General features: G+C 43.1%; 1 protein-coding gene across 2 annotated transcripts in view; it reads left to right on the top strand.

The window, feature by feature from the left end:
* Positions 1-618: 618 nt before the first annotated feature.
* VCL (vinculin) overlaps positions 619-25,865 on the top strand; it is a 122,906-nt gene continuing 97,659 nt past the window's right edge. For both annotated transcript variants that reach the window (XM_010373132.2, XM_010373134.2), the window contains exon 1: positions 619-913. In XM_010373132.2, coding sequence (XP_010371434.1) covers positions 746-913 — 168 coding nt within the window. In that variant the 5' untranslated portion in view covers positions 619-745. The remainder of the gene's footprint in view (positions 914-25,865) is intronic.

Here is a 25,865-nt window from a genome sequence, read left to right as displayed (position 1 = left end):
AGAGGTGAATCTATAGACAAGTCTAGAAGGCTACACACCCAGCTGTTAAACAGAATGTCTCTGAGGCGGGCAGGGGGCGGAGCCTGCGTTTACATGAATGGGACGCTGCTGTTTCTCAGTGCACCTCTGCTGTTTGAATCTTTCACTAAAAACGTTCCCATGCATTACTGGGAGGGAATGGAAGGAGTATTTTGAGGGTTTCGTGTGAAGGGAAAAGTTGAGGAGGGGACGTGGGCGACTCCTTGGTCTCCTGAGACTCAAGCACCGCCTGAGGTGAGGAGACCCCGCCCAGCTGAGGTGATTCTGCAGAGGGGCGGGGCTCCCCAGATCCGAGGCGGGAGGCGGCCCGGGGGCGGGGCCAGCTGGCTCCAGCAGTCCGCTCCGCTCCCACCATGCCCTTATAAGGAGCGCCCGGCGTTAGGGCTCGGGAATCCGGTAGCAATCCCGGCGGCTCAGCCCCAATCCCAGGCCCCTCCCTTGGGAATGGGGGAGGGGCGGGGTTTGGCGGCGCGGTGGCTGGGGTGGAGCATCTCGAAAAGGGACCAGTAGGAGTGGCGGCCCAGGTCTGAGCGGTGCTGCCATTGGGCGCGGCGACGAGAGGGGGCGGAGAGTCCGTGAGGCTGGTTACGCCGAGGGAAGCCCCGACTCTGTAGTCGCTGCTCAGAGTCTGTCTCTTCGCCGGTTCCCGGCCCGGTGGATCCTACTTCTCTGTCGCCCGCGGTTCGCCGCCCCGCTCGCCGCCGCGATGCCGGTGTTTCATACGCGCACGATCGAGAGCATCCTGGAGCCGGTGGCACAGCAGATCTCCCACCTGGTGATAATGCACGAGGAGGGCGAGGTGGACGGCAAAGCCATTCCTGACCTCACCGCGCCCGTGGCTGCCGTGCAGGCGGCCGTCAGCAACCTCGTCCGGGTGAGCGCGCAGGGCCTGGCGCGGGAACGGGCGCGGGAGGTGTCCCCGGGGCCCCGGCCCGCGTCGCGGCTGCCTGCAGCCGTCTCGCTGGCCGTGACTTTCCGCGTGGGTTCCGGAGCCAGGCGCCGAGGGTTCGAATGGCCTCTTCTCCGCCTGTGACCTTGAGCGAGTCCTGAGCCTCTCTTGGCCTCAGTGTCCTCATCTATAAAATGGGAGCAGTCATGGAAAAGGCTGCCTGGCGGGCTTGTCGTGAAGATCCGGCGAGGTATTATTTGTGGAGTGCCTCGCGCGGCGTATGGCCCACAGCAGGCACCCAATAAATGAGAGTTGCTGGGATGTCCGAGGGTCCCTGCCCCGCGCAGGCTTCGCCCCCACGTTGACTTCCTAGCTCTCAGCGCCTTTTTAGGCCTCCTCGATCTGGCTGTGGGGGAGGGAGAGCGGGCCCTCCCACGGATCCCTTGCCTTCTCTTCCAGGGATCCTTATTTGAGCCACGTTGTCCTTCTTTCTAATACTTCTGCCCCTCACCCTGAGATCCGCCTCGCCCACCCCCGCTCCCCAGAGCTCCCTATATTCCGCCCTTTGATTCACTTGCCTCACTCTCCATCGCCTCCTCCTCCCTCCTGGCCATTTTACTTACGCTCACTCCTCTGTCACCCTCACACCTTTATGCAGTTATTCGTGACCACAAGCCCTGTTTTTCCTTCCGCTCAGCCCTGCTGCCCTTCCTTTCATTCCCTCCTGTGGACATTTTCACCTGGCTTTAGCTGCTGTCAAACGGCCTCCTCCCACTGGGGCCTTTCTAGACTCGGGGGCTCTCCTTGGCCCCTCCTCCTGGCAGGAAGCAAGATGGAGCTGTTGGGAGAGGCCTGTGGAATCTGGGATCTGCCGCCCCTGCCGGAGAGAAGGCTGGGGCATCCCCTCCCCATCCACAACTTTCCTGGTGGCTCTGCAGACCCCTGTAACCCACAGCTGTGACTCATAACGGAGGTGATTCCTGGAGGAGGAGGAGCCCATGTCTGAAATGGGAAAAAAGAGGTGCTGAGACCAGTCTCCCAACACTCCCCTGGCTAATGTCACACTTTTCTTTCCCACCCTGGGTGGGTGACTCAGACTGGTCCTGCATGTGAGGAACAACTTTGGAAAAAGTTCATACTGCTCCCGCACTGAGCTGTGTAAATAGTGTGTGTCAGGGCAATTGGAAGGCAACTGTGGGTCTGTCTGGGTGGGGCTTGGGTTACTTATCTGATTTGAGCTCTTCAGTGCACTTAGAGGCTCTTTAGCAGCTGAAAGTCTTCCTCGGTCTTCAGGGGTCCCTGGACTGTCTCAAGCAATTTAGGAGACTGATAGCTAGGAAGACAGGGTGACACCACCGTCCAAATTCCTGATCTTTCTTCTGTATAGCTTTAGTAAGAATCTATTCATTCAGTAAGAATGCTGTATTCATTCACAATGTCTACTTGTACGTTGTTCTTTTTATAACTAATTTGAACAGAACACTCCAGAGTACATTCTTATGTAGTGTTGTCTAACATGGCTGCATTCCAGGCCTCCATTTTTCAACAAATAGGAAACAATGTAAAGAGACAAGGTAATAGTGTCTCTCCATGTAGTACTTCAGGAAATGAAATCTTAAAACCACATGTTGCACTTGGAACAGAGCTAGTGTAGTCTAGGGGTTGATATCTGGTTAGGCTATTTAGAGAAAAGTTATTTATGGACGTCCATGCCATGAATTAATAAGCATTGAATGTCTGCTATATGGAAAACATTGCAATAAATCAGTGGTTCTCAGCTTAGAGTATGCATGAAAATCATCAGTGGGGCTTTTTAGAAATAAAGATGTACAGCTTCCAAGGGTCAAGGCCTTTGTATTTTGCTTTTTTTTTTTTTTTTTTTTTTGAGACTGGGTCTCACTCTGTCATGCAGGCACTGGAGTGCAATGGTGTGATCATAGCTCACTGCAGCCTTCATCTCTTGGGCTGAGAAAATTCCTCCCACCTCGGCCTCCCAAGTAGCTAAAGGCCTTTGTTTGTTTGTTTGTTTTTGAGATAGAGCCTTCCTCTGTCATGAGGCTGGAGGGCAGTGACATGATCTGGGCTCACTGCAACGTCCTCCTCCCAGGTTGAAGCAATTCTCCTGCCTCAGCCTCTGGAGTAGCTGGGACTACAGGTGTGCACCACCGTGCCCAGCTAATTTTTGTATTTTTAGTAGAGACGGGGTTTCATCATGTTGGCCAGGATAGTCTCCATCTCTTGACCTTGTGATTTGCCTGCCTCGGCCTCCCAAAGTGCTGAGATTACAGGCGTGAGTCACTGTGCCCGGCCAGGCCTTTGTATTTTTTTTTTTTTTTTTTTTTTTTTTTTTTCTTTTTTTGAGACGGAGTCTCGCTCTGTCACCCAGGCTGGAGTGCTATGGCCAGATCTCAGCTCACTGCAAGCTCCGCCTCCCGGGTTCACGCCATTCTCCTGTCTCAGCCTCCCGGGTAGCTGGGACTACAGGCGCCGCCACATCGCCCGGCTAGTTTTTTGTATTTTTTAGTAGAGACGGGGTTTCACCATGTTAGCCAGGATGGTCTCGATCTCCTGACCTCGTGATCCGCCCGTCTCGGCCTCCCAAAGTGCTGGGATTACAGGCTTGAGCCACCGCGCCCGGCCAGGCCTTTGTATTTTTTAAGAAGCTCCACAGTTGATTGTGATATACGCCCTTAGTTAGGAAACACTGTAATACACACTGTGAGACAAATACAAAAGAAATAAGGTTATAAGATGAAAACAATGATATGTAGTTAAGTTATATACTTTCCAACACATACAAAAGAGGGGACTTGAGATTGGTGGTAGCTATGGGTTAGCAGAGACAAAGTAGGGAGGATTGTGCTGATAAATAGTTAATCATGAACAAAGGTACTTGTGAATAAGTCACTTCCAGGTTATAGCAAGTACATTATCTTCATTGCCGCTCAGGAGACAAGTTGGAGAGAAATTGGAGATGAAGTTGGTGTGTGACATATGGGCAGTGTAACACAGGCCTTATCCAATAGGATGAACAAAGACAGCAGGAGGGGGAGGAGGATGAGAATAGTGTATGAGAAAGACTGCGTGAGAATGGCGTGTGAGAATAGTATAGTGTGTTTTGGGGAGGCCAGAGGACCTACCCATTGCTTCACATCCTTGGTGCCAATTGTGAGTGACCGTTAAATATGTGGATTCTGTACATGCTTCAAGATTGTTCCTGGAGGTCAGGCCTTGTCGGATATCTCTCTCTTTTTTAAAAATTTTATTTTGGTTTTAAATAGAGACAGGGTCTTGCTATGTTGCCCAGGCTGGTCTCGAATCCCTGGGCTCAAGCAGTTCTCCCGCCTTGGCCTCTCAAAGTGCTGGATTACAGTTGTAAGGTACTGTGCCTGGCCTGATATTTCTTTATATGGTCCTCAGTTCCTGCCCTCAAAATTGGCACATGGGATCACTCAGTAAATATTGTTTTATTTTTTTATTTTTTTTTTTAATTTTTACACTCCGTAAATATTGTTGAAGGAACTATGGGAAGGGAGACAAATTGGGAAGCTTTTGAAATTGGTTGGTTATGAAGAAAATGAAGGTCTGGACTTGGGAGTGGCAGGGAAAATAGAGAAGGAATTAATCAGAAATATATTAGAAGAAGAAATAATAGAACTGGATAATTGAACTCTGAATTTGCTAGGAAAGAAACATGGTATTACTGTAAAATAATGAAACTGATTTCAGAACAAATCTTCTGGAATTTATATAATCTGGGTATTTATTTGGAGTTATTTTGGGAGGTTATATCCTTATTCCAGTGCTTTTCTTTGGGAATTTCTTTCAGATTATTTACATACGTATGCCAAATTAGTCTTATTTTGGTCATAAAATGTACATTTTGACTGAAGTAGGCATTCTTGAGCTCAACTACTTCATTTACTGTTCTTGAGACTAAATGACTTTTGAATATTTCCATAATTAAAATTTACTAGATGAAGATGAAATTCTCAATTGTTGTACATAGTCATTAACTTATCAAGCAGGTATTTATTGAGACCCCTTCAAATGTCAAAGCAATAAGTGTGATGCCTGACACAATCAATATGATACTGAATTGGAAATCTTAAGTGGCACTGAGGAAACAGAGTATGATGGAAAGTCAGAGGAAGATGAGATTACTTTTGATTGGAGAATCAGGGAAGGCTTCATGGAGGATATAACATTGAGTTGTGTCTTAAAGACATGGGATTTGAATGTTTAGAGATGTGGTAAGAAAGGCATTACTTGGTCAGGCTTAGTGGCTCATGCCTGTAATCCCAGCACTTTGGGAGGCTGAGGTGGGCTGATCACGAGGTCAAGAGATTGAGACCATCGTGGCCAACATGGTGAAACCCCGTCTCTACTAAAAATACGAAAATTAGCTGGGCATGGTGGCATGCGCCTGTAGTCCGAGCTACTCGGGAGGCTGAGGCAGGAGAATCGCTTGAACCCGGGAGGCAGAGGTTGCACTGAGCCGAGATCGTGCCACTGCACTCTAGCCTGGGACATAGAGCAAGACTCCGTCTCAAAAAAAAAAAAAAAAGACATTACTTACTTTTATGGGGGCAGGACTCATTAGGATTTGTAATTTCATGTACATTTGTTAAGCAAAGTAGTCTGGTCACTGATATATATATATATACAAATAAAAATATTGCAATTGTGTCATCACCTTTACTCCACACTTAGGGAGGGGGTAGGGTGGGAGTGTTTATTTATTTATTTATCTTGAGATGGAGTCTCTGTAGCCCAAGCTGGAGTGCAATGGCGTGACCTCAGCTCACTGCAACTTCTGCCTCCTGGGTTCAAGTGATTCTCCTGCCTCAGCCTCTCAAGTAGCAGGGATTATAGGCATGTACCACTTAAAACTCTATTTAAGGCAGTTTTAAACACAGAGAGTGAATCCAATTCAATAATGAAACAAGGAAGAGGAGGTAGTCAAGGGAAGGGTGGGAAAAGAAAAATAGGGAGGGGCACAAGAAATTCTAAGAAGGCTTAGATTCAGCAGGCAGTGTGAAAAAGTCACAAGTCTTAGACTGAGTACTTTGTAACATGGTATATAAATTTTTCTTTTTTTCATTAAAGTGGCCCATTGAAATGTGTCAGTCTGTGATGTGACATTAAAGTCATGCAAGTTTTATTAATGGGGCTTCAGATACTTTGCTTTCTCCAATGCATCTAAGTCATCTCTAGATTACTTATACTGTAATACCTAATACAATGTAAATGTTATAAATAGTTATACTGTATTGTTTTACATTTTTATTTTTATTGTTGTATTGTTTTTTATTTTTATTTATTTTTTTGAGAAGGAGTCTCGCTCTGTCACCCAGGCTGGAGTGCAATTGCACGATCTTGGCTCATTGCAACCTCTGCCTCCCAGGTTCAAGAGATTCTCTCACCTCAGCCTCCTGAGTAGCTGGGATTACAGGCACCCACCATAATGCCCGGCTAATTTTTGTATGTTTAGTAGAGATGGGGTTTCACCTTGTTATCCAGGCTGCTTCTGACCTCAGGTGATCCGCTGGCCTCGGCCTCCCAAAGTGCCGGGATTACAGGTGTGAGCCACCACGCCCAGCCTATTTTTATTTTTATTTGAATATTTTTGATCTCCAGTTGGTTGAATCCATATATGTGGAACTCACAAGGATATGCAGGGCTGACGGTATATGTTTCTACAACTATGTTTAAATTTTAATGGAACCACAACTTAAATGTTTGTTTACATCCACACAGTGGAAAATTTGGCTTTTCTAAAGCTTTTCTATAAATAGAGCTCGTATAACTCTAAATGGACAAAGTAAGAGGGCAAAAGTCTTCTGGTATCAGCAACGGTAGCTTAGATTGGGTCCTCCTGTTACAGTCCTGAAGTAAGGACGACAGTAGGACGAACTACTTTTATAGGACTCATTTGAATTTTACTATTTCTTGGATATTTGTTTAAAAACAAACTAGCCTGGTTATTTCATACACAAGTTGATTATCTCTAATCTGAAAATCTGAAATCTGAAATGCTCCAAAATCTAACTTTTTGAGTATTGACATGACGCCACTCGTGGAAAATTCCACATCTGACCTCATGTGATGGGTAGAAGTCAAAACTTGTTTCATGCACAAATTATTAAAACTATTATATAAAATTACCTTCACGCTATGTGTATAAAGTGTATATGAAACATAAATGAATTTTGTGTTTAACCTTCAGTCCTATCTCCAATATAGCTCATGATATATATGCAAAAATTCCCAAATCCAAAAAATCTGAAATACGAGACACTTCTGATCTGAAGCATTTCAGATAAGGGATATTCAACCTGTACTTATTTAAGTACTCATCATTTATATAGTTATGAAGTGTTTATGTTTTATATATAGTCATTTTATTTTTATTTATATTTATTTATTTTGAGATAGGGTCTCGCTCTGCTGCCCACGCTGGAGTGCAGTGGCATGATCTGGGCTCACTGTAGCGTCAACCCACTGGGCATTGATCCTACCACCGCAGCCTCCCGAGTAGTTGGGACTACAGGCTTACACCTTCACGCCTGACTATTTTTGTATTTTTAGTAGTATTTCAACATATATCCAACTGGGGTTTTGCCATGTTGCCCAGGCTGTTCTTGAACTCCTGGGCTCAAGTGATCCACCTGCCTTGGCCTCCCAAAGTGCTGTGATTACAGATGTGAGCCAGTGTGCCTGGCCAGGATTGTCATTTTAAGAGCCTTTTGACAACTTCCCAGTCTTTCACTGCACCCTTAGGAAATGGGTAGGATAGGAATATCCTCATTATCTGCAGCCTATAGTTCAGCATAGCATGGAGGTGCTCTGTTATTACACTCATAGTGGTTCAGTGTTTGTCATCTCACTAAGTCGTAGGTTCCTCAGTGGCAGGGACGATATGCCTGTCTGGGTTATAGGTATGCAATATACTTTTTTTTCGAGACAGAGTCTCGTTCTGTTGCTCAGTCTAGAGTGCAGTGGGGCGATCTTGGCTTACTACAACCTCCGCCTCCCAGGTTCAAGCGATTCTCCTGCCTCAGCCTCCTGAGTACCTGGGATTACAGGCACGCTCCACCACACCTAGCTAATTTTTGTATTTTTAATAAAGACAGGGTTTTACCATGTTGGTCAGGTAGGTCTCGAACTCCTGACCTCAAGTGATTCACCTGCCTTGGCCTCCCAAAGTGCTGGGATTACAGGCATGAGCCACTGCACTCAGCCTACATTTTTTTTTTTTTTTTGAGATGGAGTTTCACTCTTGTTGCTCCGGCTGGAGTTCAGTGGCACAATCTCCGCTCACTACAACCTCTGCCTCCTGGGTTCAAGTGATTCTTCTGCCTCAGCCTCCCAAGTAGCTGGGATTACAGGCACCCACCACCATGGCTGCTACTTTTTTGTATTTTTAGTAGAGATGGGGTTTCACCATGTTGGCCAGTCTGGTCTCGAACTCCTGACCTCAGGGGATCTACCCACCTTGGCTTCCCGAAGTGCTGGGATTACAGGCATGAGGCACCACGCCCGGCCTAAAATTTTAAATTAAATGAACATATGCCTATCATTTATTTTTATTTATAACATATAGTATTAGGAATTATTGTACAATGAATATTTCCCATCCCCGGCTTTCATATATCTGGTATAGCCAAATTTGAACCATCTCATGGAATTTATAATGGGCTTTGACTGAAACAAGTGAAATATATACTAAGAGAAAGGAATGAATGGCTAACTGCCCATTGTTTGAGATAACAAAAGTGTTCAGGCTATTTTGGGTTGTGGTTTTTCTGTTTCAGAGTCATTTCAGCTATGCAGATCACTTACTAAATTCATAACATGTTGCCTTCTATCTGAAAGTGGCATTGGTATTTTGCATTCTCTTCTTGGGAGTGCCTTTTTAAAATTTAATGATTTAGACCAGATGTTGATATATTATTTGGAGCCTTGCTGGTTACAATGCAGTCTCATATTATGAGTCAGAATTCCTCATTAAAGGATCTTTATTTCCCTGAACCATATGGCAAGAGACAAAGATATCATAAAGTTGATCTGCTGCTTTTTTGCTCCTGGCTGATTTGGGCCCAACCTTTTCATTAAACCTTTAGGTCATGGTTCTGACAGCGGGGTGTATTTTTACATAATAAACCAGCATTAGGGCAGTATCAAAAGAAGTAGCAGTCCTTAATGAGCAAATATCAGAGATTAGCTGCTTTCTTTGTAGAGGTTTCTTTCTAGAATATGCTGTTTGGTCAGAATTCTTGATGAGGAAGGTCCATTCAGTCAGTTCTTGTTGCTCTCAGGCAGGTCAGCCCTTAAACCTTTCCATATAGATAGAACTAGAATAAAAAACAAACTTCTGCCTTGGCATTTTTAAACTTCAACAACTTTCAGTGCTATATAATGTAAATCCTTCAGAGTTAACTTTTGGGGGGGAAATTCAAGTCTGTAATAAGACTGAAACATGGAGAAGAAATTTGATATATTGGAGGAAGGACCTCCCATTGAATGCTTTCATCTGTCATTCTTTTCCTTGTACTTTGGATCTGTAGAAGTCTTGCAGTATATGTTTGAATATATTGAACCACATAAGTTCAGGTAACATAATTTTCAAATTGTCTAGGTGGCTGCTGCTGCTTTTTTTTTTTTTTCCCCTAACCATTTTAGTATTTAAGTCTGTTTGTATTGGGAATTGTTATGGAAAGGAAAGCTGTCTTACCCTATTTATTATTATTATTATTATTACTATTTTGAGATGGAATTTCACTCTGTTGCCCACGCTGGAGTGCAATAGCATGATCTTGACTCACTGCAACCTCCACCTCACGGGTTCAAGCAGTTCTCCTGTTTCAGCCTCCCAAGTAGCTGGGACTACAGGCATGCGTCACCACACCTGGCTAATTTTTGTATTTTTAGAAGAGACGGGGTTTCACCTATTGGCCAGGCTGGCTTTGAACTCCTGACCTCAGATGAACCAGCCCCCTTGGCCTCCCAAAGTGTTGGGATTATAGGCGTGAACCACCGCGCCCAGCCACCTTTTTCTTTTTCTTTACTTTTTTGAGATGAAGTCTTGCTCTGTTGCCCAGACTGGAGTGCAGCGGTGAGATCTCAACTCACTGCAACCTCCGCTTCCCGGGTTCAAGTGATCCTCTCTCTTCAGCCTCCCAAGTAGCTGAGATTACAAGCATATGCCACACACCCGGCTAATTTTTTGTATTTTTTGTAGAGACAGAGTTTCACCATGTTGGCCAGGCTGGTCTCAAATTCCAGACTTCAAGTGATCTATCCGCTTCGGATTCCCAAAGTGTTGGGATTACAGGCCATAAGCCACTGCAGCAGCCTACCTTTTTCTTCTTAACAAGTTACAAAAAGATTTATTAGGGAAGGAAGTTGAGAATATGTAAGTAGGGAATTTTGTCATTTTGTATTTTTATCATAATTGAAGTATTTTAGTTTTCATATCGCACTAAAAATAATACTTTTTTTTTTTTTTTTTCACACGGAGTCTCGCTCTGTCACCCAGGCTGGAGTACAGTGGCCGGATCTCAGCTCACTGCAAGCTCCACCTCCCGGGTTTACGCCATTCTCCTGCCTGAGCCTCCCGAGTAGTTGGGACTACAAGCGCCTGCCACCTCGCCCGGCTAGGTTTTTGTATTTTTTAGTAGAGACGGGGTTTCACCGTGTTAGCCAGGATGGTCTCGATCTCCTGACCTGTGATCCGCCCGTCTCGGCCTCCCAAAGTGCTGGGATTACAGGCTTGAGCCACCGCGCCTGGCCCATAAATTTAACTATATATAGATGCACTAGCTCTTATCCTTTTCACTGTTTAAAACAAACAAACAAGCAAACAAAAACAAAACCCATCTCTAGTTCACTTTCCTGCTGGTGAATTTCAAAGCAAGGTGAGGAAACTTACTGTCTTAAAATACCCCAAGATTTTCGCTGCCATTTGGGGAGCTGTGCTCTAGATAGGAAACTGCTGTTTCAGAAAGTATGAAATGAAATAACTTCAAGATAATGAACCTCATCCTGAAAGAACTTCTGGTCTCAACATACTTATTAAGATATGGGGGCTGAGCACGGTGGCTCACGCCTGTAATCCCAGCACTTTGGGAGACCGAGGCAGGCGGATCACGAAGTCTGGAGATCGAGACCATCCTGGCTAACACGGTGAAACCCCGTCTCTACTAAAAATACAAAAAATTATCTGGGCATGGTGGCCGGTGCCTGTAATCCTAGCTACTTACTTGGGAGGCTGAGGCAGGAGAATTGTTTGAACCCAGGAGGCAGAGGTTGCAGTTAGCCGTGCCATTTTACTCCAGCGTGGGTGATAAGTGTGAAACTCTGTCTCCAAAAAAAAACCTGGGGTCAAATAACCATTGGTTAAATTAAGTATGTGCATTGCATGTATGCAAAGAGGTACAGTGGGATAGAGTGTTAGGTGAAAGGGAACTTGTATAATTAGACATAGGAAATGGGGAACTCACTGCCTTCTTTCAAGTCCCTTGGTAAATCTGTAGATTTTGTGTGCTCATATACTGGATCATCAGTCCTTGGATGATGGATTTCGTATCAAATTTTCTTCCCCTTCCCCTCCCTACTCTCCTAGAGTGTCTCCCTTTAGACTGTTGGTTTTTGAAGGGCAAGGACTGGGTTATATTCTTCATATTATTGGTTCTGTGTTTACCATAGTCCCTTGCTCATGATAGTTCTTCAGTTAAGTGCGGTATGTTCTGATATTTAATATACCAACTAGTCATTTTAGGTTATTTCATGACAATAAGGATAGCTGATTATCTCTTGCCTCTACTGGAAGGCATGGTGTTTCTCTTTTCCTGCCCTCAAGTGTTGCTATGTACCACATATTTACACAATCTTAAAGAGAAACAGATTCATAAATGATATTATATTGTGTTGGGTACATATTTTCAACTTTTAGATTCCAAAAAATTCCATGTCGCTTCTATCAGAAGTTAGCACACTGGATTGGCATGAGTGTGGGGTGTGCATAGAGGAGAGAGGTGGTGAATCTTAGAACTCAAAATGTTTTACAAATGTTGTTAAGCTGCAGAAAATAGAGTCTTTGGCCCTTAGAGAATTTCCCACTGATAAAATTTCCGGTTGAATGACTTTTAAGGGGAAAGTGGCTGAATTTCACTGCACTTCTTACCACAGCTGGCCACAATCCAAGTCAAAGTCAGTCCTTCTTTTGAAATAAGCTTAAGTTATTCCCATGAGTAAGCTTTCTGTGAAGAAAGAAATGGCACAGTTGTTAAAGTTGAGAGTTGAGGGACCTCCGTTCCTTGTGTTTCCAGCCTTCTCTTTGTCCTCTCTCTATCCCTGGAGAACTGGCTCATCTTTTATCTACCAGGTGGACAACATGTTTTTATTCTTGCAATTAAAATACATAAGGATATATGAATAGGCTAGTAAATCTTATATAAGAAAAAATGTAGATCAGCAACACTTAAATTTCTCATTCTACAATTCTCCCCAAATAGTAAAATTACTTGTCAAACTCCAGCTATGCACAATGTGGGATATGTAAGATATGTAAGATATGGTCTCTGGCCTCAAGTTGCCTAAAACACAGATGAAATCAATACTCTTATAAAAACGATTTATTCACATTCTCTCCACCAACATAATTGTTGCAGAATTTATATTCTTCTTAAAGAGTTGTGTGTTAACTACTACAAATACAGTGGTTTTTATTCTTTGGAGTCACAGAGAAAATGTGAAGCGGTAGTGACGTTGGGGAAGAGTGACACACACACAGTGGGCCAGCAGCGGATCGAGACTGGTACGGTATGAGAGGAGTGAGGAGGTGGTAGACCACCTAGTTAGGAAGAGACCTTTGAGCATTGACCTCAGCTGATTTCTGCTTGTGGCTACCCAAACTCATTGGGATTTTGTTTCCTCCAAAGCACAGTGCTTCTTGTTGGCCTTCCTTCTGCCTGATGTACTTTTCTGTACTTCTTTACTTGGATAATTTCTACTAATCCTCGTTTTCATATTAAATGTCCAGTTTTCAGGGACACTTTACCTGACTACCTCTAAACTAGGTTAGGTCTTTTTATCATGTACTTTCTATATTTTTTCCTTATTATGCTTATCACAGTTGTAATTAATTATTTGTGTGATTATTCACTGTTTAACATCTCTCCCCACCAGAGCCTCAGGGGCAAATATTGGCTCTGCTGTGTTTGTCCCTGAAGTTTTAGTATCCATCATGGTGCTTGGCGTATAGTAGGATCTCGCCTTGTGGAGTAAAATATTTGTTGAATAAACAAATAGGAAGGCCATTTTCTGCTCCGACCAAAAACTGTTTTAAGCTTCTTTGGAGAAATATATATCAGGCTGTGGTTGAATCTTGGTGAAATTTAACTGCCAATTAGGAAAGTAGCTGTAAATCATTGCTTAACACAGGGCATCGCATGCAAAAGGACCATCTAATTCATGTTCTCTGAGTGAAAAAAATCTAGGCACAGAGTCCTGGGGTGCAGATGGGGATAATCCTGCACAGCCCAACACAAGATAACACAGAATATGTAAGTGTAAGTAAAAAAATAAACATGGATTTAGAATTCTCTATTAGTTTGGATCCTTTGCAAATGAGCAGAATAGCCATCTTTGGCAAAGTGCAGGTAGTATGAGTTAGCAAATACCAAAGTCACACTTTAGATATAGATACTAGATAAATCAGCATGTGATAATCAGCGCATGATAAAAATTTTGGGAAGCAGTAGAGTAGTATAATGGTTAAGCATTAAACTCCTTAGTTTTAAATCCCACTGTTGACACCTTTGAGATAGGTAACATTGGGGGAGTTATTTAATCTCCATTTCTCGTGATCCTCCTATGTAAAACAAAGCTAAAGATAGTACCTGGCTCATAATGTTGTTGTTGTGTGGGTTAAATTAGTTCATTAAATGATTAGAACTATTCCCGACACAGAGCTAAGAGCTCAATGAGTGTTAGATTTTATCATTATTATATTTTCCCATGATTTTAAGTCATATTTTAAACGTTAGTCTAATGAAAAGGCAGTGTTGATTTAAAAAAAAATGTCTAAGATAGCTTCTAACTTTTATTCAACAAGGCAAAATGCCAATGAAAGCTTTCAGTAGAATTCCATATGTTGTGGAATATACAGTTTTACCAACTGTGGGGAAAATATCACTCACAGTTTTAGGTGCTTGAACCTTTGATTGCCAGTTTCCCATGATTAAAGATAGACATGCAAATTTTTAATTTATATTTCTTTTGTTAGAAGCAGTAGTGAGGGAAAAAGTATATATATTTTCCAATTTGAAGCAAGAATTAGGGTTTAGGATTTAGGATTTTAACTCAAACATTCATTGTCTTATTTTCTTTTATTTCTTTTTTTCTTTACTTTTCCTTTTTTTTTGGAGACAGGGTCTCACTCTGTCACCCAGTCTGGAGTGCAGTGGCTTGATCTCGGCTCATTGCAGCCTCAATCTCCTGAGTTCAGGTGATTCTCCCACATCAGCCTCCCCAGTAGCTAGGACTACAGGCATGCGCCACCGTGCCTGGCTAATTTTGTATTTTTAGCAGAGACGGGGTTTTGCCATGTTGCCTAGGCTGGTCTTGAACTCCTGGACTCAAGCAATCCACCCACCTCAGCCTCCCGAAGTACTGGGATTACAGGCATGAGCCACCATACCCGGCCAGTGTCCTATTTTCTTTTGTTTTTTTTTTTTAAAAAAAAGCAAAACAAAAATCCCAAAGAGGTACCCAGGCCATTCACTGAAATAATAAGATAGAACCAGCTTTCCAGGTAGAGTTGAGAAATATTATGCATTTGTGAAATACAATTCATCATATTCTGGAACAGCCAATTTAGTTTTGAGACAGGGTCTCACTCTGTTGTTCAGGCTGAAGTGCAGTGATGTGATCTCAGCCCACCGCAATCTCCACCTCCCAGGCTCAAGCCCACATTAGTCTCCTGAGTAGTTGGGATTACAGGCGTGCACCACCATACGTGGCTAATTTTTGTATTTTTTGTAGAGATGGGGTTTCTCCCATTTTGCCCAGGCTGGTCTTGAACTCCTGGGCTTAAGCGATCCTCCCACCTTAGCCTCCCAGAGTGCTGGGATTATAGGCATGTCACCATGCCCAGTAGTTTATCAAATATTTAATGAGTACATTCTATGCCAGATAATAGACTAGTTTAATATCTCTTACCTGAAAAAAGGGATAGAATAGCTTTCAGATTCCTGTCAGATATAGGGGTAATAGAGTTGAAAAGTGAGATTAGGAGACCTTAGCTACTAGTTTAGAGGTTATACTCAGTATTTCTAGTCTTTCAAGAAGTTTTTTGCCAAGCGTATTTAATTTCAAAGTCTTAATTAGCATCTTTACTATTCTCCTGAGTAATAAAAGGATATTAAAACAATTTTTGGCCGGGCCCTGTGGCTCACGCCTGTAATCCCAGCACTTTGGGGGGCTGAGGCGGGTGGATCACTTGAGGTCAGGAGTTTGAGACTAGCCTGGCCAACATGGTGAAACCCCATCTCTACTAAAAATACAAAAAAGTAGCCGGGCATGGTGGTGTGTGCCTGTAATCCCAGCTACTTGGGAGGCTGAGGTGGGAGAATCGCTGGAATGTGGGAGGTGGAGGTTCTGTGAGCCGAGATTGTGCCACTGCACTCCAGCCTGGGAGACAGAGCGAGACTCCATCTCAAAATAGAAAACAAGAAAAAAACCACGAAAAACAAACAAACAAACAAACAAAAAACACTTTTAATCCCATTGCCCTCTTATATACTGTTGCCTCAGATTTCATTTGTCTTGGCTTTTTCAACCCACAAATTAGACATGATTGTTGCCTTATACAGTTTTGCCCCCCATTTACCCACATTTACAACTTTCTTTGAGATGTAAGGGAAATGATAAATAACCTTTTTTCCGGTACATTTCCCTTCTTGAGGTCCATCCTTCACTAATATCTTTAGTGGGGTTTTAGGGCAGAAAACACTCTTTTTATTTCTCAGAAAAATCCTTATTTTGCCCTCGCTTATTTTGCTGTCTTTTTTGAAAGATAACTTAATTGCCTATAATAAAAATCTAGGCTGATAGTAATTTTTTTTCCCAGCATTTTCGGACACTGGAAGATATTATTCCAATGTCTTCTGCCTTCAGATCAGTCATCAGTCTAATTGTAATTTCTCTGTTGGTTATGTCACTTTTCTCTGGGGTTTGTTTATTTATTTAGAGATGGAGTTTCTCTCTTTTTGCCCAGGCTGTAGTGCAATGGTGTGATCTCGGCTCATTGCAACCTCCATCTCCAGGTCTTAAACGATTCTCGTGCCTCAGCCTCCTGAGTAGCTGGGACTACTGGGACTTGGCACCATGCCCGGCTAATGTTTTGTATTTTTAGTAGTGATGGGGTTTCACCATGTTGGCCAGCTGGTCTCACTCCTGACCTCAGGTGATCCACTCACCTCGGCTTCCAAAAGTGCTGGGATTACAGGCGTGATCCACCGTGTCCCGCCTTCCCCGGGGTTTTTAATATCTTACTTATCTTTCTTGGGATTATTTTGGGCTCTCGATTTTTTTTTTTTTTTTTTTTTTTTTGAGACGGAGTCACGATCTGTCGCCCAGGCTGGAGTGCAGTGGCCGGATCTCAGCTCACTGCAAGCTCCGCCTCCCGGGTTCACGCCATTCTCCTGCCTCAGCCTCCCGAGTAGCTGGGACTACAGGCGCCCGCCACCTCGCCCAGCTAGTTTTTTTTGTATTTTTTAGTAGAGACGGGGTTTCACCGTGTTAGCCAGGATGGTCTCGATCTCCTGACCTCGTGATCCGCCCGTCTCGGCCTCCCAAAGTGCGGGGATTACAGACTTGAGCCACCGCGCCCGGCCTCTGATTTTTTTTTTCCTTTGTCTTTTTTTTTTTTTTGAGACATTGTCTTACTCTGTCACCCAGGCTGGAGTACAGTGGCGTGATATTGGCTCACTGCACCTCCGCCTCCTGGGTTCAAGTGATTCTCCTATCTCAGCCTGCCAAGAGTAACTGGGACTACAGGTACTCACCACCACACCCAGCTAATTTTTTTTTTTTTTTTTTTTTGATGGAGTTTTGCTCTTGTCACCCAGGCTGGGAGTGCAGTGGCGCAATCTCAGCTCACTGCAACCTCCGCCTTCCGGGTTCAAATGATTCTCATGTCTCAGCCTCCAGAGTAGCTGGGACTACAGACGCGTGCCACCATGCCCAGCTCATTTTTGTATTTTTAGTAGAGACGAGGTTTCACCATGTTGGCCAAGATGTTCTCAATCTCTTGACCTTGTGATCTGCCCGCCTCAGCCTCCCAGAGTGCTGGGATTACAGGCGTGAGCCACCGCGCCAGGTCAATTTTTGTATTTTTAGTAGAGATGGAGTTTCACTATGTTGGCTAGGCTGGTCTCGAACTCCTGACCTCAAGTGATCCACCCACCTTGGCCTCCCAAAGTGCTGCGATTACAGGGGTGAGCCACTGCACCTGAACTGCTGGGCTTCCCTGATTTTGAGGACTGATTTGTCACTCCTGGAAAATTCTTAGCCATTGTCTCTTGGAATTTTTGCCTCTTTCTTCATTTTATTCTGTCCCTTTGGAACTCTAATTAGAGATATGTTGGCCTTTCTCACTCTCTCCTCCATGTCTCTTAAAAGTTTATATTTACTGGCTGGGTGTGGTGGCTCATGCCTGTAATCCCAGCACTTTGGGAGGTTGAGTCCGGTTCAAGACTAACCTGGCCCAGATGGCAAAAACCCATTTCTAGTAAAAATACCCCCCCAAAAAAGAAAAAATTAGCTGGGCGTGGTAGTGCATGCCTGTAATCCCAACTACTCCAGAGGCTGAGGCAGGAGACTTGCTTGAGCCCAGGAGGCGGAGATTGCAGCAAGTCGAGATCGCACCATTGCACTCCAGCCTGGGTGACAGAGGGAACTGTCTCCAAAAAAAAAAGTTTGTTTCTCACTTGGTAATTTCTTCAGTTCTTCTAGTTTGCTAATTCTTGTGTAGTAGTTTCTAATATGCCATTTAATCCACTCACCGAATTTTTAATTTAAATGGCAGTCTTTTACTTTTTTTCTTTCTTTCTGTTTCTTTTTTCTTTTGAGAGGGAGTCTCACTCTGTTGCCCAGGCTGGAGTGCAGTGGTGCGATCTTGGCTCACTGCAATCACTGCCTTCCAGGTTCAAGCGATTCTCCTGCCTCAGCCTCCCAAGTGTCTGGGATTACAGTCATCCACCACCACATCAGGCTAATTTTTGTAGTTTTAGTAGAGACAGGGTTTCACCATGTTGGTCAGGCTGATCATGAACTCCTGACCTCAAGTGATCTGCCCATCTCAGCCTCCCAATGTGTTGGAATTATAGGCATGAGCCACTATGCTTGGCCTTTTATCTTTTTATTTATTTGCTTTTGTAAATAATGGGGTGTCCCTGTGTTTCCCAGGCTGGTCTTGAACTCCTGAGCTCAAGCGATCCTCCTACCTGGGCCTCCCAAAGTCTTAGGATTACAGGCATGAGCCACCACATCCAGCCTAAACGACAGTCTTTTCCCTTCTGTGATTCCCTTTGGATCTTTTTCAAAATCTGCTTCAGTTTTGATAGTCTCTTGTTCTTTTTATTATACTTAAAATTGTCTTTTCTTATTGTTCTTGTTGTTTTTCTTGGAGTATAGAAACTATAAGAGCTTAATACCAGAGCAAGAATAGCAAGGCCTCTTTAAAATCTGGTGAAGGCTGGGTAAGGTGGCTCATGCCTGTAATCCCAGCACTTCGGGAGGCTGAGGCAGGCAGATTGCTTGAGTGTAGAAGTCCGAGACCAGCCTGGGCAACATGATGAAACTCCTTCCCTACAAAAAGTACAAAAATTAACTAGGCATGGTGGTGTACACCTGTATTCCCAGCTACTTGGGAGGCTGAGGTGGAGAGGATTGCTTGAGCTGGAGATCGTGCCACTGCCCTCTAGCCTGGGCAACAGAGCGAGACTCTGTCTCAAAAAGAGAAAAAAATATGGTAAAATGTCAGGATAATCCTATTGTTTTGAGACTGCAGGAGTCTCTCACTCTTAATTTTTAAATTTTGGTAAAATGTACATAATATTAGCTTTGCAATTTTAACTATTTTTAAGTGTATAGATCTGTGGCATTAAGTACATTTACATTGTTGCACAACAATTACCATCACATATCTCCAGAACCTTTTTATTTTCCCCAACTAGACTCCCCATTTCTCATTCCTCCTAGCCCAGCAACCACCATTCTTTCTGTCTCTGAATTTGACTACTCTATGTAAGTGGAATTATACAGTGTTTGTATATACTGTATAACATACAGTATATGATATGCTCTATATACGTGAAATCATATAGTATTTGTCCTTTTGTGATTGATTTATTTTGCTTAGAATAATGTCATCAAGGTTCATCCAAGTTGTAGCATGTGTCAGAATTTCCTTCCTTTTTAAGGCTAAATTATATTCCATTGTATGTGCATACCACATTTGTTTACCCATTCATCCATTGACGGACATTTGGATTGCTTCCACCTTTTGGCTATTGTGAATAATGCTGCTATAATGCTGCTATTTCATCATACATTTAATACCTTAAGAGGCCTGAACTCTGTCTCTGACAGGTGTAAGCTGCTGCTGCTTCTTTTTCTTTTTTTTTTTGTGACAGGGTCTGTTTTTTTTTTGCCCGGGCTAGAGTGCAGTGGCGTGATCTCAGCTCTCTACAACCTCAGCCTCCCAGGCTGAAGCCATCCTCCCACCTCAGCCTCCCAAGTAGCTGGGACTACTACAGGTGCATGCCACCATGTCTGGCTAATTTATAGAATGGGGTTTTACCATGTTGCTCAGGCTAGTCTTAAACTCCTGGGCTCATGTGATCTACCCACCTTGGCCTTCCAAAGTGCTGGGATTACAGGTGTAAGCCACCGTGCCCAGCTGGAATGTAAACTTCTGATGGACTTGGGCTGGGACTGTGAACTTAGCCTCTGATGCCAAGGAGCAAACATGGAATGAAAGCAGGCCAAAGGCTCTTTTGCATAATGTGGCAGGAAGGCAGGAAGGGAAGTTCATTCCACTTTAGAGATGCAGTGTTTGAAGCACAAGGAAGTTTGCCAGCCAGAGAAAATGGGAATACCTTCTGTGCAGAGTGAATACAAAGATACAAGGGTGTGAGTGTGCAGTTAGGAATGGGGAAGCTTTAGTAACAAGACTGTTAAGGTGGATTGTGTCCCTTGTGAAGGGACTCAGATGACATAAGTCATTAAAAAACAAAACAAAACTAACTTCAGTTTTTGAATAGGTATAGGATTCACCTCATTCAAAATTTAAAAGGTAAAGGTATACAGTGAAAAGTCTCCCTTTCCCCATTGAACTCCAGCCACCCAGTTTCTCTCTTCATAGGAAACTGATGCACTTAGGAAACCCAATGTCTTGGATATGCTTCTAGAGATAGTTTGTGCATAATCTGGCAGTAACTAGTCCCCTTTCATACAAATGAAGACCTGTTATACTGGCTTGTTCTGTTTCTTGTTTTTTTTTTTTTTTTTTTTTTTTTTTTCCCATCCTTTGCATGTTTTGGGGAACATTTCTTGTTTGTACCTACAGAACTTTCTCTTCTTTTGACAGTTAAATAACAGTTCTTTGATAGTTGTAGATAATTTATTTAACTAGACCCTTATGGAAGGATCTTTGGTTATTTGTGATCTGTTGCTGTTTCAGACAATATGGCAAAGAATGACACAAATATGTCATTTTATGCGTGTGCAAGTACATTTACAGGATAATTTTTTTTTTTTTTTTTTTTTGAGAGGGAGTCTCGCTGTGTCGCCCGGGCTGGAGTGCAGTGGCCGGATCTCAGCTCACTGCAAGCTCCGCCTCCCGGGTTTACGCCATTCTCCTGCCTCAGCCTCCGGAGTAGCTGGGACTACAGGCGCCCGCCACCTCGCCCGGCTAGTTTTTTGTATTTTTTAGTAGAGACGGGGTTTCACAGTGTTAGCCAGGATGGTCTCGATCTCCTGACCTCGTGATCCGTCCGTCTCGGCCTCCCAAAGTGCTGGGATTACAGGCTTGAGCCACCGTGCCCGGCCTACAGGATAATTTCTAGAAGAGGAACATACTAAGCATTGGATGTTAGAAAACAGAAATCTTTTATTATTATTATTATTATTTTTACTTTATTTTACTTTAAGTTCTGGGATGCACGTGCAGAACGTGCAGGTTTGTTACATAGGTATACATGTGCCGTGGTAGTTTGCTGCACCTGTCAACCCATCATCTAGGTTTTAAGCCCTGCATGCATTAGGTATTTGTCCTAATGCTCTCCCTCCCCTTGTCCCCCTTCCCCCGACAGGCCGCGGTGTGTGATGTTCCCCTCCCGAAACAGAGGTGTTTAAGCTGATGTATAAAATTTTGGTAAAATAATCCTGGTAGCAGCGAGAAAGATAGATTGGAGCACTAGTGAGACACTGGGGTTGGAGAGCCATCCATTCAAGCAAGAGATAGTAAGAGCTGCCTTCAAGCAGTGGTAGGAGTGCAGATAGAGAAAAGACACATCTGCAGCATGTGTAGAATACAAGAGGGAGAGGGAGAAAAAAAAGGATCAATTCTAGAGATAGACTCGTTATTACTTAATTTATATTTGGATTCATAGTGTTCTCAATTTTGAGAATGAATCAGTAAAGTAAATGTTTTAAAAATAACTAATTGGCCCGGCATGGTGGCTCACGCCTGTAATCTCCACACTTTAGGAGGTTGAGATGGTCAGATCACCTGAGGTCAGGAGTTCGAGACCAGCCTGGCCAAAATGGTGAAAACCCCGTCTCTACTAAAAATACAAAAATTAGCCGGGCATGGTGGCAGGCGCCTGTAATCCCAGCTACTCGAGAAGCTGAGGCTGGAGAATCACTTGAACCCAGGAGGCGGAGGTTGCAGTGAGCTGAGATCGCAATATTGCACTCCAACCTGGGCAACAAGAGTGACATTCCGTCTCAAAAAAAAAAAAAGAAAAAAATTACTAATTTATTTTCAGGGGAGCACTATGTGGTTATTATCTGTATTTTACAGGTAAGGAAACTAAGGCTCAAAGAATTTGAGTAACTTGTCCAGAGCCAGTAATTGGTGGTGTCGGAGTGCAAATATTTTAATTATGCAAATGAGCTTACTTTGAGATGCAGGGCAGAAAACCTAGAATTCTTATTAAATCTAAAAGACCTCATCAATGATTTTATTGAAGTTGAATATGAAAGAAGTCATGCCTTAACCTTTTTGATCTCGCTTGGAAAAAGAAAAGCTAAATACAATAGCTGGTAGCATGGATCCACCTAGAGAGATGCTGCAAGAAAACACAATCTAGTTGAAGTGAGAGCTCAAAGGATGGCGCTTAAGGAAAGGGCTTGTATTCAGGAATGCCAATGTTTTTTAATGACTCTGATATGTATTCCAAGCTGGGAGGGACAGATATCTATGCTGGTAAGACGTTAAGAAAAAACAGGGTCAATCACTTGGTGGCTCATGCCTGTAATCCCAACACCTTGGGAGACTGAGGTGTGTGGATCACTTGAGCTCAGGAGTTTGAGAGCAGCTTGGGCAACATGGCGAAACCCTATCTCTACAAAAAATATAAAAATTAGCTGGGCATGGTGGTGCACACCTGTAATCCCAGCTGCTCAGGAGGCTGAGGCGGAAGGGTCACTTGAGCCCTGGAGGTTGAGGCTGCAGTGAACCATGATTGCGCCACTGCATTCTGGCCTGGGCAACAGAGCAAGACCTTGTCTCAAAAGAAAAAAAAAAAAAGAGAGAGAGAGACAAAACAGTAGGGTAATCTGTTTATGATATAAGTGTGGAAGAGCGCATACTAAAATGGTGGCGGGATTGAATGGTAGGATTTCAGGTTAAAAAATTGGTTTTATTTTTATTTTTATTTTTTTTGAGACGGAGTTTCGCTCTTGTTGCCCAGGCTGAAGTGCAGTGACGTGATCTTGGCTTACCACAAACTCTGTCTCCCGGGTTCAAGCGATTCTCCTGCCTCAGCCTCCCGAGTAGCTGGGATTACAGGCATGCACCACCACCCCAGCTAATTTTGTATTTTTAGTAGAGACGGGGTTTCTCCATGTTGGTCAGGCTGGTCTTGAATTCCCAACCTCAGGTGATCTGCCCCGCCTTGGCCTCCCAAAGTGCTGGTTTTACAGGCGTGAGCCACCGTGCCCAGCTAAAAAAATTGTTTTAATGAAAAACTTTTTTTTTTTTTTTTTTTTTACCATAGTTTATGCTTTTACCCTTACAATGAACATGGCCACTTTGGAAACGAGAAATAAGTTCTGTATTTCCCCTCCATCTTTTTGTTGTTATTGTTTGTACTCTTCCCACTGCCTGGAGTTGCCCTTCCTCTCTCATTAGAATGGGCCCAGTACAGATGTCATTCTCTTCATGAAGCTCTTCCCTGTGTTCCTAAAATATTTGACTATGGTTGTTATCATTAGAACTAACAGTGTTCGTGTCTGTTTCCACCCCTCCTTTCTCTTGACCCCCCCTACCCAGCTTCCAAATTTGAGTCCATAGAATGAGAGTAGTTACATACTTTAATTTTGAATTGGTTGCATTTTCAGCACTGCAGTTTTTTTCCCCTGTCAGAACAAGAAAAGATAGATAAAAATTCTGAGTCATAGAAGAATGACTTAAAAATTCTGAAGGCAAATGATATATCTATGTAAGCCAGATGAATACTCTTTCCTAATTTGGAAAGTTTCTGGAGTAAAAAGGGCCATAAAGAGATAAACCATCCTTGAAACTGCCATACCTATTTTATCTGTAAAACCAAAACTTGATTGCTACATTTCAACTGACATATACCAGAAGACTCTGTCTCTGAACTGGAAGTTCCAACTCGGGCTGTTCTAAATCTTCCGTAAAAAGGCAAATTCCTCAATTAGTCTGCTGAAGTTATTACATACTATAATGATGGCACTAGAGAATGAGAGGGCAACAATCTCCTTTTTTCTCCTTCTTGTCTAGAAATTGAACCTTTTACTTATTCTTGCCAGATAAATAAACCATTCCTCTTCTTTTTTTTTTCTCCAACAAATGTTCCGTTGATCTTTCTTTTCATAACTTTTTTCTTCTTTTCCTTTCTTAAAGCAACCAGTCTGGATTAGGCTGATTGTTATCTTCTAATCTCTCCTTCCTTTCCATTACTGCCAAGTAAATCTTTCTTAAGTATAGCTCTGATCTCAACAGTTTCTTGCTCAGAAACCTATGCCTCGTCCCCATTGTCTTCCAGATTAATTTAAATTCCTTATTCTAGCTCTTCAGGGCTATCACATCCCTAACCCTTTTCTGATTTTATTATTTCTCTATGGAGAGCAGATGTCAGCAAATATAGCCTGTGTTTTTACTGTCCAGGAGCTAAGAATAGTATTTGCATTTTAAAATATTTGGGGGAAAAAACAGAAGATCAATATTTTGAGACAAGAAGTTATTCAAAATTAAAGCTTCAGGCCGGGCACTGTGACTCACGCCTGTGATCCCAGCACTTTGGGAGGCTGAGGTGGGTGGATCACCTGGGGTCAGGAGTTCAAGACCAGCCTGGTCAACATGGTGAAACCCCATCTCTACTAAAAATACAAAAATTAGTTGGGCATGGTGGCACGCGCCTGTAGTTCCAGCTACTCCAGAGGCTAAGGCAGGAGGATTGCTTGAACCCAGGAGGCAGCAGTTGCAGTGAGCCAAGATTGCACCATTGCACTCCAGCTTGGGTGACAGAGCGAGACTCTGTCTCAAGAAAAAATTAAATACAATAAAAATAAATTTATAAATAAATAAAACTTCAGTGTCCATAACGTCTTTTTTTTTTTTTTTTTGAGACGGAGTTCGTTCTTGTTGCCCAGGCTAGAGTGCAATGACATGATTTTGGCTCACTGCAACCTCCGTCTCCCAGGTTCAAGCGATTCTCCTGCCTCAGCCTCCTGAGTAGCTGGGATTACAGGTGCGTGCCACCACACCCAGCTAATTCTTTTTGTATTTTTAGTAGAGACGGGGTTTCGCCATGTTGGCCAGGCTGGTCTTAAACTCCTGACCCCAGGTGATCCACTTGCCTCGGCCTCCCAAAGTGCTGGGATTACAGATGTGAGCCACCGTGTCTGGCCCACATTGTCTCTAGATATCCAGGGACTCTCTGTTATTATATATCTTCCACCTAAACTCTTAGTTTCAGATGGTTTTCATTTATGAACCAAATATAGACTTGTGTTGTTCTTCAATGAATCGTTAGAAATGAACTTGATATTTATTGAGGGATGAAGATAAAAGGATTGTAGCTTAGTGTGTAGGTGCTTTGCCAGCACTGTCTTTAATGCAGTCATGCATAATGAAATTTCAACAAAAGGCTGCATATGTGATGATGGTACCATAAAAAAATATGATATTTTCACTGTACCTTTTCTATGTTTAGATACACCAATACTTACAATTGTGTTACAGTTGTCTACAGTATTCAAAACAGTAACATGCTGTATAGGTTTGTAGCCTAGGAGCAGTGGCTATGCCATAAAGCCTCGGCATGTAGTAGGCTATACTGTCTAGGTTTGTGTAAGTATACTCTGTGATGTTCACACAATGACAAAATTGTCTAAAAGCACATTTCTCAGAGCATATCCCTGTCATTAAGCAATGCATGACTGTACTTAAAAGAAGTAACAAATTGGATAAACCAATGAACTCTCTAGTATACTGTAATTCTCTCCATTCTGACTAATTCTGATAATTCCTTTTGCCTAACTGGGAATAAGTTATCTGAGATGGTATAGCCTAATTTACTAATGAGTTTGGTTGTCTGTGGCAGCTTTTCAATATCTAGGCTGTGGTATTGATGTTTTATATTGGTAAGCAAGTGAAACAAAAGGAAATGAA

This window comes from Rhinopithecus roxellana, chromosome 11 (genome assembly GCF_007565055.1).
Source record: "Rhinopithecus roxellana isolate Shanxi Qingling chromosome 11, ASM756505v1, whole genome shotgun sequence".
Lineage (NCBI taxonomy): Eukaryota > Metazoa > Chordata > Mammalia > Primates > Cercopithecidae > Rhinopithecus > Rhinopithecus roxellana.
This window is presented reverse-complemented; position numbering and strand designations above follow the sequence as displayed.